Below are 13,063 nucleotides of genomic sequence, written 5' to 3'. Positions count from 1 at the left end.
CAAGCAAAACTCAGGTAGAGACCAGCAAAACTCAGGTAAAGACCAACAAAACTCAGGTAAAGACCAACAAAACTCAGGTAAAGACCAGCAAAACTCAGGTAAAGACCAGCAAAACTCAGGTAAAGACCAACAAAACTCAGGTAAAGACCAGCAAAACTCAGGGAAAGACCAGCAAAACTCAGGTAAAGACCAGGTAAAGACCAGCAAAACTCAGGTAAAGACCAGCAAAACTCAGGTAAAGCCCAACAAAACTCAGGTAAAGACCAACAAAACTCAGGTAAAGACCAGCAAAACTCAGGTGGAGACCAGCAAAACTCAGGTAAAGACCAGCAAAACTCAGGTAAAGACAAGCAAAACTCAGGTAAAGACCAGCAAAACTCAGGTAAAGACAAGCAAAACTCAGGTAAAGACCAGCAAAACTCAGGTAAAGACAAGCAAAACTCAGGTAAAGACCAGCAAAACTCAGGTAGAGACCAGCAAAACTCAGGTGGAGACCAGCAAAACTCAGGTAAAGACCAGCAAAACTCAGGTAAAGACAAGCAAAACTCAGGTAAAGACCAGCAAAACTCAGGTAAAGACAAGCAAAACTCAGGTAAAGACCAGCAAAACTCAGGTAAAGACAAGCAAAACTCAGGTAAAGACAAGCAAAACTCAGGTAAAGCCCAACAAAACTCAGGTAAAGACCAACAAAACTCAGGTAAAGACCAGCAAAACTCAGGTAAAGCCCAACAAAACTCAGGTAAAGACCAACAAAACTCAGGTAAAGACCAGCAAAACTCAGGTGGAGACCAGCAAAACTCAGGTAAAGACCAGCAAAACTCAGGTAAAGACCAGCAAAACTCAGGTAAAGACCAGCAAAACTCAGGTAAAGACCAGAAAAACTCAGGTAAAGACCAGCAAAACTCAGGTAGAGACCAGCAAAACTCAGGTAAAGACCAGCAAAACTCAGGTAGAGACCAGCAAAACTCAGGTAAAGACCAGCAAAACTCAGGTAAAGACCAGCAAAACTCAGGTAAAGACCAGGTAAAGACCAGCAAAACTCAGGTAGAGACCAGCAAAACTCAGGTAAAGACCAACAAAACTCAGGTAAAGACCAACAAAACTCAGGTAAAGACCAGCAAAACTCAGGTAAAGACCAGCAAAACTCAGGTAAAGACCAGCAAAACTCAGGTAAAGACCAGCAAAACTCAGGTAAAGAGCAGCAAAACTCAGGTAAAGAGCAGCAAAACTCAGGTAAAGACAAGCAAAACTCAGGTAGAGACCAGCAAAACTCAGGTAAAGACCAACAAAACTCAGGTAAAGACCAACAAAACTCAGGTAAAGACCAGCAAAACTCAGGTAAAGACCAGCAAAACTCAGGTAAAGACCAACAAAACTCAGGTAAAGACCAGCAAAACTCAGGTAAAGACCAGCAAAACTCAGGTAAAGACAAGCAAAACTCAGGTAGAGACCAGCAAAACTCAGGTAAAGACCAACAAAACTCAGGTAAAGACCAACAAAACTCAGGTAAAGACCAGCAAAACTCAGGTAAAGACCAGCAAAACTCAGGTAGAGACCAGCAAAACTCAGGTAAAGACCAGCAAAACTCAGGGAAAGACCAGCAAAACTCAGGTAAAGACCAGGTAAAGACCAGCAAAACTCAGGTAAAGACCAGCAAAACTCAGGTAAAGCCCAACAAAACTCAGGTAAAGACCAACAAAACTCAGGTAAAGACCAGCAAAACTCAGGTGGAGACCAGCAAAACTCAGGTAAAGACCAGCAAAACTCAGGTAAAGACAAGCAAAACTCAGGTAAAGACCAGCAAAACTCAGGTAAAGACAAGCAAAACTCAGGTAAAGACCAGCAAAACTCAGGTAAAGACAAGCAAAACTCAGGTAAAGACCAGCAAAACTCAGGTAGAGACCAGCAAAACTCAGGTGGAGACCAGCAAAACTCAGGTAAAGACCAGCAAAACTCAGGTAAAGACAAGCAAAACTCAGGTAAAGACCAGCAAAACTCAGGTAAAGACAAGCAAAACTCAGGTAAAGACCAGCAAAACTCAGGTAAAGACAAGCAACACTCAGGTAAAGACAAGCAAAACTCAGGTAAAGCCCAACAAAACTCAGGTAAAGACCAACAAAACTCAGGTAAAGACCAGCAAAACTCAGGTAAAGCCCAACAAAACTCAGGTAAAGACCAACAAAACTCAGGTAAAGACCAGCAAAACTCAGGTGGAGACCAGCAAAACTCAGGTAAAGACCAGCAAAACTCAGGTAAAGACCAGCAAAACTCAGGTAAAGACCAGCAAAACTCAGGTAAAGACCAGAAAAACTCAGGTAAAGACCAGCAAAACTCAGGTAGAGACCAGCAAAACTCAGGTAAAGACCAGCAAAACTCAGGTAGAGACCAGCAAAACTCAGGTAAAGACCAGCAAAACTCAGGTAAAGACCAGCAAAACTCAGGTAAAGACCAGGTAAAGACCAGCAAAACTCAGGTAAAGACCAGCAAAACTCAGGTAAAGCCCAACAAAACTCAGGTAAAGACCAGCAAAACTCAGGTAAAGACAAGCAAAACTCAGGTAAAGCCCAACAAAACTCAGGTAAAGACCAACAAAACTCAGGTAAAGACCAGCAAAACTCAGGTAAAGCCCAACAAAACTCAGGTAAAGACCAGCAAAACTCAGGTGGAGACCAGCAAAACTCAGGTAAAGACCAGCAAAACTCAGGTAAAGACCAGCAAAACTCAGGTAAAGACCAGAAAAACTCAGGTAAAGACCAGCAAAACTCAGGTAGAGACCAGCAAAACTCAGGTAAAGACCAGCAAAACTCAGGTAGAGACCAGCAAAACTCAGGTAAAGACCAGCAAAACTCAGGTAAAGACCAGCAAAACTCAGGTAAAGACCAGGTAAAGACCAGCAAAACTCAGGTAAAGACCAGCAAAACTCAGGTAAAGCCCAACAAAACTCAGGTAAAGACCAGCAAAACTCAGGTAAAGACCAGCAAAACTCAGGTAAAGACCAGCAAAACTCAGGTAAAGACCAGCAAAACTCAGGTAAAGACCAGGTAAAGACCAGCAAAACTCAGGTAAAGACCAGCAAAACTCAGGTAAAGACCAGCAAAACTCAGGTAAAGCCCAACAAAACTCAGGTAAAGACAAGCAAAACTCAGGTAAAGACCAGCAAAACTCAGGTAAAGACCAGCAAAACTCAGGTAAAGACCAACAAAACTCAGGTAAAGACAAGCAAAACTCAGGTAAAGACCAGCAAAACTCAGGTAAAGACCAGCAAAACTCAGGTAAAGACCAGCAAAACTCAGGTAAAGACCAGCAAAACTCAGGTAAAGACAAGCAAAACTCAGGTAAAGACCAGCAAAACTCAGGTAAAGACCAGCAAAACTCAGGTAAAGACCAGCAAAACTCAGGTAAAGACCAGCAAAACTCAGGTAAAGACCAACAAAACTCAGGTAAAGACCAGCAAAACTCAGGTAAAGACCAGCAAAACTCAGGTAAAGCCCAGCAAAACTCAGGTAGAGACCAGCAAAACTCAGGTAAAGACCAGCAAAACTCAGGTAAAGACCAGCAAAACTCAGGTAAAGACCAGGTAAAGACCAGCAAAACTCAGGTAAAGACCAGCAAAACTCAGGTAAAGCCCAACAAAACTCAGGTAAAGACCAGCAAAACTCAGGTAAAGACCAGCAAAACTCAGGTAAAGACCAGGTAAAGACCAGCAAAACTCAGGTAAAGACCAGCAAAACTCAGGTAAAGACCAGCAAAACTCAGGTAAAGCCCAACAAAACTCAGGTAAAGACAAGCAAAACTCAGGTAAAGACCAGCAAAACTCAGGTAAAGACCAGCAAAACTCAGGTAAAGACCAGCAAAACTCAGGTAAAGACCAACAAAACTCAGGTAAAGACCAGCAAAACTCAGGTAAAGACCAACAAAACTCAGGTAAAGACAAGCAAAACTCAGGTAAAGACCAGCAAAACTCAGGTAAAGACCAGCAAAACTCAGGTAAAGACAAGCAAAACTCAGGTAAAGACCAGCAAAACTCAGGTAAAGACCAGAAAAACTCAGGTAAAGACCAGCAAAACTCAGGTGGAGACCAGCAAAACTCAGGTGGAGACCAGCAAAACTCAGGTAAAGACCAGCAAAACTCAGGTAAAGACCAGCAAAACTCAGGTAAAGAGCAGCAAAACTCAGGTAAAGACCAGCAAAACTCAGGTAGAGACCAACAAAACTCAGGTAAAGACCAACAAAACTCAGGTAAAGACCAGCAAAACTCAGGTAAAGACCAGCAAAACTCAGGTAAAGACCAGCAAAACTCAGGTAAAGAGCAGCAAAACTCAGGTAAAGAGCAGCAAAACTCAGGTAAAGACAAGCAAAACTCAGGTAGAGACCAGCAAAACTCAGGTAAAGACCAACAAAACTCAGGTAAAGACCAACAAAACTCAGGTAAAGACCAGCAAAACTCAGGTAAAGACCAGCAAAACTCAGGTAAAGACCAACAAAACTCAGGTAAAGACCAGCAAAACTCAGGTAAAGACCAGCAAAACTCAGGTAAAGACAAGCAAAACTCAGGTAGAGACCAGCAAAACTCAGGTAAAGACCAACAAAACTCAGGTAAAGACCAACAAAACTCAGGTAAAGACCAGCAAAACTCAGGTAAAGACCAGCAAAACTCAGGTAAAGACCAACAAAACTCAGGTAAAGACCAGCAAAACTCAGGGAAAGACCAGCAAAACTCAGGTAAAGACCAGGTAAAGACCAGCAAAACTCAGGTAAAGACCAGCAAAACTCAGGTAAAGCCCAACAAAACTCAGGTAAAGACCAACAAAACTCAGGTAAAGACCAGCAAAACTCAGGTGGAGACCAGCAAAACTCAGGTAAAGACCAGCAAAACTCAGGTAAAGACAAGCAAAACTCAGGTAAAGACCAGCAAAACTCAGGTAAAGACAAGCAAAACTCAGGTAAAGACCAGCAAAACTCAGGTAAAGACAAGCAAAACTCAGGTAAAGACCAGCAAAACTCAGGTAGAGACCAGCAAAACTCAGGTGGAGACCAGCAAAACTCAGGTAAAGACCAGCAAAACTCAGGTAAAGACAAGCAAAACTCAGGTAAAGACCAGCAAAACTCAGGTAAAGACAAGCAAAACTCAGGTAAAGACCAGCAAAACTCAGGTAAAGACAAGCAAAACTCAGGTAAAGACAAGCAAAACTCAGGTAAAGCCCAACAAAACTCAGGTAAAGACCAACAAAACTCAGGTAAAGACCAGCAAAACTCAGGTAAAGCCCAACAAAACTCAGGTAAAGACCAACAAAACTCAGGTAAAGACCAGCAAAACTCAGGTGGAGACCAGCAAAACTCAGGTAAAGACCAGCAAAACTCAGGTAAAGACCAGCAAAACTCAGGTAAAGACCAGCAAAACTCAGGTAAAGACCAGAAAAACTCAGGTAAAGACCAGCAAAACTCAGGTAGAGACCAGCAAAACTCAGGTAAAGACCAGCAAAACTCAGGTAGAGACCAGCAAAACTCAGGTAAAGACCAGCAAAACTCAGGTAAAGACCAGCAAAACTCAGGTAAAGACCAGGTAAAGACCAGCAAAACTCAGGTAGAGACCAGCAAAACTCAGGTAAAGACCAACAAAACTCAGGTAAAGACCAACAAAACTCAGGTAAAGACCAGCAAAACTCAGGTAAAGACCAACAAAACTCAGGTAAAGACCAACAAAACTCAGGTAAAGACCAGCAAAACTCAGGTAAAGACCAGCAAAACTCAGGTAAAGACCAACAAAACTCAGGTAAAGACCAGCAAAACTCAGGTAAAGACCAGCAAAACTCAGGTAAAGACAAGCAAAACTCAGGTAGAGACCAGCAAAACTCAGGTAAAGACCAACAAAACTCAGGTAAAGACCAACAAAACTCAGGTAAAGACCAGCAAAACTCAGGTAAAGACCAGCAAAACTCAGGTAGAGACCAGCAAAACTCAGGTAAAGACCAGCAAAACTCAGGGAAAGACCAGCAAAACTCAGGTAAAGACCAGGTAAAGACCAGCAAAACTCAGGTAAAGACCAGCAAAACTCAGGTAAAGCCCAACAAAACTCAGGTAAAGACCAACAAAACTCAGGTAAAGACCAGCAAAACTCAGGTGGAGACCAGCAAAACTCAGGTAAAGACCAGCAAAACTCAGGTAAAGACAAGCAAAACTCAGGTAAAGACCAGCAAAACTCAGGTAAAGACAAGCAAAACTCAGGTAAAGACCAGCAAAACTCAGGTAAAGACAAGCAAAACTCAGGTAAAGACCAGCAAAACTCAGGTAGAGACCAGCAAAACTCAGGTGGAGACCAGCAAAACTCAGGTAAAGACCAGCAAAACTCAGGTAAAGACAAGCAAAACTCAGGTAAAGACCAGCAAAACTCAGGTAAAGACAAGCAAAACTCAGGTAAAGACCAGCAAAACTCAGGTAAAGACAAGCAACACTCAGGTAAAGACAAGCAAAACTCAGGTAAAGCCCAACAAAACTCAGGTAAAGACCAACAAAACTCAGGTAAAGACCAGCAAAACTCAGGTAAAGCCCAACAAAACTCAGGTAAAGACCAACAAAACTCAGGTAAAGACCAGCAAAACTCAGGTGGAGACCAGCAAAACTCAGGTAAAGACCAGCAAAACTCAGGTAAAGACCAGCAAAACTCAGGTAAAGACCAGCAAAACTCAGGTAAAGACCAGAAAAACTCAGGTAAAGACCAGCAAAACTCAGGTAGAGACCAGCAAAACTCAGGTAAAGACCAGCAAAACTCAGGTAGAGACCAGCAAAACTCAGGTAAAGACCAGCAAAACTCAGGTAAAGACCAGCAAAACTCAGGTAAAGACCAGGTAAAGACCAGCAAAACTCAGGTAAAGACCAGCAAAACTCAGGTAAAGCCCAACAAAACTCAGGTAAAGACCAGCAAAACTCAGGTAAAGACCAGCAAAACTCAGGTAAAGACCAGCAAAACTCAGGTAAAGACCAGCAAAACTCAGGTAAAGACCAGGTAAAGACCAGCAAAACTCAGGTAAAGACCAGCAAAACTCAGGTAAAGACCAGCAAAACTCAGGTAAAGCCCAACAAAACTCAGGTAAAGACAAGCAAAACTCAGGTAAAGACCAGCAAAACTCAGGTAAAGACCAGCAAAACTCAGGTAAAGACAAGCAAAACTCAGGTAAAGACCAGCAAAACTCAGGTAAAGACCAGCAAAACTCAGGTAAAGACCAGCAAAACTCAGGTAAAGACCAGCAAAACTCAGGTAAAGACAAGCAAAACTCAGGTAAAGACCAGCAAAACTCAGGTAAAGACCAGCAAAACTCAGGTAAAGACCAGCAAAACTCAGGTAAAGACCAGCAAAACTCAGGTAAAGACCAACAAAACTCAGGTAAAGACCAGCAAAACTCAGGTAAAGACCAGCAAAACTCAGGTAAAGCCCAGCAAAACTCAGGTAGAGACCAGCAAAACTCAGGTAAAGACCAGCAAAACTCAGGTAAAGACCAGCAAAACTCAGGTAAAGACCAGGTAAAGACCAGCAAAACTCAGGTAAAGACCAGCAAAACTCAGGTAAAGCCCAACAAAACTCAGGTAAAGACCAGCAAAACTCAGGTAAAGACCAGCAAAACTCAGGTAAAGACCAGCAAAACTCAGGTAAAGACCAACAAAACGCAGGTAAAGACCAGCAAAACTCAGGTAAAGACCAACAAAACTCAGGTAAAGACAAGCAAAACTCAGGTAAAGACCAGCAAAACTCAGGTAAAGACCAGCAAAACTCAGGTGGAGACCAGCAAAACTCAGGTAAAGACCAGCAAAACTCAGGTAAAGACAAGCAAAACTCAGGTAAAGACCAGCAAAACTCAGGTAAAGACCAGCAAAACTCAGGTAAAGACCAGCAAAACTCAGGTAAAGACCAGCAAAACTCAGGTAAAGACCAGCAAAACTCAGGTAAAGACCAACAAAACTCAGGTAAAGACCAGCAAAACTCAGGTAAAGACCAACAAAACTCAGGTAAAGACAAGCAAAACTCAGGTAAAGACCAGCAAAACTCAGGTAAAGACCAGCAAAACTCAGGTGGAGACCAGCAAAACTCAGGTAAAGACCAGCAAAACTCAGGTAAAGACCAGCAAAACTCAGGTAAAGACCAGCAAAACTCAGGTAAAGACAAGCAAAACTCAGGTAAAGACCAGCAAAACTCAGGTAAAGACCAGCAAAACTCAGGTAAAGACCAGCAAAACTCAGGTAAAGACCAGGTAAAGACCAGCAAAACTCAGGTAAAGACCAGCAAAACTCAGGTAAAGCCCAACAAAACTCAGGTAAAGACCAGCAAAACTCAGGTAAAGACCAGCAAAACTCAGGTAAAGACCAGCAAAACTCAGGTAAAGACCAGCAAAACTCAGGTGGAGACCAGCAAAACTCAGGTGGAGACCAGCAAAACTCAGGTAAAGACCAGCAAAACTCAGGTAAAGACCAGCAAAACTCAGGTAAAGAGCAGCAAAACTCAGGTAAAGACCAGCAAAACTCAGGTAGAGACCAGCAAAACTCAGGTAAAGACCAACAAAACTCAGGTAAAGACCAACAAAACTCAGGTAAAGACCAGCAAAACTCAGGTAAAGACCAGCAAAACTCAGGTAAAGACCAGCAAAACTCAGGTAAAGAGCAGCAAAACTCAGGTAAAGAGCAGCAAAACTCAGGTAAAGACAAGCAAAACTCAGGTAGAGACCAGCAAAACTCAGGTAAAGACCAACAAAACTCAGGTAAAGACCAACAAAACTCAGGTAAAGACCAGCAAAACTCAGGTAAAGACCAGCAAAACTCAGGTAAAGACCAACAAAACTCAGGTAAAGACCAGCAAAACTCAGGTAAAGACCAGCAAAACTCAGGTAAAGAGCAGCAAAACTCAGGTAAAGACAAGCAAAACTCAGGTAGAGACCAGCAAAACTCAGGTAAAGACCAACAAAACTCAGGTAAAGACCAACAAAACTCAGGTAAAGACCAGCAAAACTCAGGTAAAGACCAGCAAAACTCAGGTAAAGACCAACAAAACTCAGGTAAAGAGCAGCAAAACTCAGGTGGAGACCAGCAAAACCCAGGTAAAGCTGTGTTCCTGTTAATGCTGAGTGGAGCTCATTTTACCTCTGTGTGTTCTTCTGTAGATCAGCCCAAAGTGCTCATATAACCCCCCCGCCTGCCCCAAAGGTGGTCTGATCCCCACCTGCAGCTTTAACCTGAAGGAAACCTTCCAGACATCTGCTGACGAACTCTACAGAACCTTCATCAACCAGGAGGTACGCAGATACAGCACCAGACCAACATAGACCAGTCTGAACCCAGGACAGACCAACATAGACCAGTCTGAACCCAGGACAGACCAACATAGACCAGTCTGAACCCAGGACAGACCAACATAGACCAGTCTGAACCCAGGACAGACCAACATAGACCAGTCTGAACCCAGGACAGACCAACATAGACCAGTCTGAACCCAGGACAGACCAACATAGACCAGTCTGAACCCAGCACCAGACCAACGTAGACCAGTCTGAACCCAGGACAGACCAACATAGACCAGTCTGAACCCAGGACAGACCAACATAGACCAGTCTGAACCCAGCACCAGACCAACGTAGACCAGTCTGAACCCAGCACCAGACCAACATAGACCAGTCTGAACCCAGGACAGACCAACATAGACCAGTCTGAACCCAGCACCAGACCAACATAGACCAGTCTGAACCCAGCACCAGACCAGCATAGACCAGTCTGAACCCAGGACAGACCAACATAGACCAGTCTGAACCCAGGACAGACCAACATAGACCAGTCTGAACCCAGCACCAGACCAACATAGACCAGTCTGAACCCAGCACCAGACCAGCATAGACCAGTCTGAACCCAGGACAGACCAACATAGACCAGTCTGAACCCAGGACAGACCAAGGCAGACCAGTTTGAACCCAGGACAGACCAACATAGACCAGTTTGAACCCAGGACAGACCAACATAGACCAGTCTGAACCCAGGACAGACCAACATAGACCAGTCTGAACCCAGGACAGACCAAGGCAGACCAGTTTGAACCCAGGACAGACCAACATAGACCAGTCTGAACCCAGGACAGACCAACATAGACCAGTCTGAACCCAGGACAGACCAAGGCAGACCAGTTTGAACCCAGGACAGACCAACATAGACCAGTCTGAACCCAGGACAGACCAACATAGACCAGTCTGAACCATGGTAACCATGGTAACAGTCTGTCTGTAGGTTGTGTGGTGTTGTTGGGTTCTGTTGTCCTACAGTCGTGTGCAGTTCGTGCAGGTCTTCACGCGTTCGCCGGCCTCTGTAGACGGACGGGTTGGAGGCCGGTTCCAGCTCCTAAACGGGAACATCAGTGGAGAGTTCACACAGCTGGTGAGGTCACAGCTGCTTAGCCAATCAGTATCCTTTTAGTCATGTTGTCATAGTAACCGGACCACTCACCACTCTCCTTCCAGGTCCCGGACCATAAGATCGAGATGAGGTGGCACTTCAGGTCCTGGCCCGGTGGTGAGTCCCCCCCATTAGGATGCTGCCATTCACATGCAATGCCTCTTTGCTTCAGAGGTGGAACATTTGAGCTCCGTCTGTTTCCCTCAGAACATCACGCCACCGTCAGCCTCCACCTGCAGGACCGCGGGGACGAGACGGAGCTGAGGATGGAGTGCCGAGGAGTCCCCGAAGGAGAGGAGGACTCCACCCGGGAGGGCTGGACCCGGTTCTACTTCCAGGCCATCAAACAGACGTTCGGCTACTGAGGGAGACCTGGACCCAGGGGCGTCACATCTTTTACAGCAAGATGATTTCCCCTTTTTAAATTTTCAATGACCAAATAAAGTTTTAACAAATCATAAAATGTGTTTTAAAGACCCTGTACCCTCTTTAGAATAATTCTATCCAGATTTGAGCAGTGTAACTATTGTAGTTTCCATACAGGACCTAGTTTAGGGCGATCAAAATGCAAAAAAATGCAGTGAAAAGGCCCTTTATGCCCATCCATTTAATTCGCGAATCGGATGCCAACTTCAGCATCGTGTCTCTGGGCTTTATGTGGCGCTCATGTGCCCCCCCTGTAACACCCCCACAGTTAAAATCCCTGCTCCACCCCTGCCCCGGACCCAGGGGGTCCGACCAGGCCCGTCTGGCAGGCTCAGGATGAAGGATGAAGGCAGCAGTCCAAGGCTCCTGGGAGTCTCCTCAGGTGGAGACCTGTTTCTGACTCAAAGCCAGTGGCGGATCCTGACAGTTTTGTTTTAGGTTGTGCAATATCCAGTGTGTGAAAGCTGCATCAGAGCGTGCTGTGCGAAGGTGTTATCTTCCCACACAGGAAATAAAATCTCCAATCGTCCAGAAACTCCTCGTCTTCCTTAGAAGAACTTAGAAGTTTTGTTTACTCCCATTCTTAAGTCCCTTCATTGGCTTCCAGTGGCTTTTCCTTTTAATTTCACAATCCTGGTGCTGACTTTTAGAGCTCTCCATGGTCAGGCTCCTTCCTACATCAGAGCCCTTTTGTGTCCGTACACTCACTCGCGAAGGCTGAGGCCAGAGGACCAAAATCTTCTCCTGGTCCCTCGTGCTCGTTTTAAGACCCGAGGAGATCGCTCCTTCCAGGCCGTCGCTCCGCCGCTCTGAACGATCTCCCAGAGCGGACTTAAAACCCATCTGTGTCGACAGGCCTTGTAACCACAGCAGTGTATTGGCTGTTTTTATGACCACTTTGTTTATTTTACTTTGTAATATTATTATTGTTGTTAATAACTTACGTTTTTATTGTTGACTTTTATTGTATTTTATGTGCACTTCTTGTGAAGCACTTTGTGACCTTCATTGTCTGAGAAAGGTGCTATATAAATAAATATTACTTACTTACTTACCCAGGGAGGTGGGTTAGGGTTAGACTAACCCACCTTCCTGGGTTAGGGTCAGACTGACCTACCTTCCTGGGTTAGGGTTAGACTAACCCACCTTCCTGGGTTAGGGTCAGACTGACCTACCTTCCTGGGTTAGGGTCAGACTGACCTACCTTCCTGGGTTAGGGTCAGACTGACCTACCTTCCTGGGTTAGGGTTAGACTAACCCACCTTCCTGGGTTAGGGTTAGACTAACCCACCTCCCTGGGTTAGGGTTAGGCTAACCCACCTCCCTGGGTTAGGGTTAGACTAACCTACCTTCCTGGGTTAGGGTTAGACTAACCTACCTTCCTGGGTTAGGCTAACCCACCTTCCTGGGTTAGGGTTAGGCTAACCCACCTCCCTGGGTTAGGGTTAGACTAACCTACCTTCCTGGGTTAGGCTAACCCACCTTCCTGGGTTAGGGTTAGGCTAACCCACCTCCCTGGGTTAGGGTTAGACTAACCTACCTTCCTGGGTTAGGCTAACCCACCTTCCTGGGTTAGGGTTAGGCTAACCCACCTCCCTGGGTTAGGGTTAGGCTAACCCACCTTCCTGGGTTAGGGTTAGGCTAACCCACCTCCCTGGGTTAGGGTTAGACTAACCTACCTTCCTGGGTTAGGGTTAGACTAACCTACCTTCCTGGGTTAGGCTAACCCACCTTCCTGGGTTAGGGTTAGACTAACCTACCTTCCTGGGTTAGGCTAACCCACCTTCCTGGGTTAGGCTAACCCACCTCCCTGGGTTAGGGTTAGACTAACCTACCTTCCTGGGTTAGGCTAACCCACCTTCCTGGGTTAGGGTTAGGCTAACCCACCTTCCTGGGTTAGGGTTAGACTAACCCACCTCCCTGGGTTAGGGTTAGGCTGACCCACCTTTAAGGGTTAGGGTTAGGCTAACCCACCTCCCTGGGTTAGGGTTAGGCTAACCCACCTTTAAGGGTTAGGGTTAGGCTAACCCACCTCCCTGGGTTAGGGTTAGGCTAACCCACCTTTAAGGGTTAGGGTTAGGCTAACCCACCTTTAAGGGTTAGGGTTAGGCTAACCCACCTCCCTGGGTTAGGGTTAGACTAACCCACCTTCCTGGGTTAGGGTTAGGCTAACCCACCTTTAAGGGTTAGGGTTAGGCTAACCTACCTTCCTGGG

The 13,063-nt window shown here is 45.2% G+C and overlaps 1 protein-coding gene across 2 annotated transcripts in view; it reads left to right on the top strand.

The window, feature by feature from the left end:
* Window positions 1-11,383, top strand: part of LOC142374935 (activator of 90 kDa heat shock protein ATPase homolog 1-like) — a 50,884-nt gene extending 39,501 nt beyond the window's left edge. Inside the window, exons 6-9 of one of the 2 annotated variants that reach the window (XM_075458808.1) lie at window positions 9,147-9,278; window positions 10,303-10,404; window positions 10,488-10,539; window positions 10,630-11,383. In XM_075458808.1, the coding sequence (XP_075314923.1) occupies window positions 9,147-9,278; window positions 10,303-10,404; window positions 10,488-10,539; window positions 10,630-10,787 (444 nt within the window). In that variant the 3' untranslated portion in view covers window positions 10,788-11,383. Of the gene's footprint in view, window positions 1-9,146; window positions 9,279-10,292; window positions 10,405-10,487; window positions 10,540-10,629 lie in introns of both variants that reach the window. The other variant, XM_075458809.1, reaches the window with a different exon arrangement.
* The last annotated feature ends 1,680 nt before the right edge of the window (window positions 11,384-13,063 follow it).

The sequence above is a fragment of the Odontesthes bonariensis genome, chromosome 24 (genome assembly GCF_027942865.1).
Source record: "Odontesthes bonariensis isolate fOdoBon6 chromosome 24, fOdoBon6.hap1, whole genome shotgun sequence".
Lineage (NCBI taxonomy): Eukaryota > Metazoa > Chordata > Actinopteri > Atheriniformes > Atherinopsidae > Odontesthes > Odontesthes bonariensis.
Note: the sequence above shows the minus strand (reverse complement) of the source record. Positions and strands in the feature narration are given on the sequence as shown.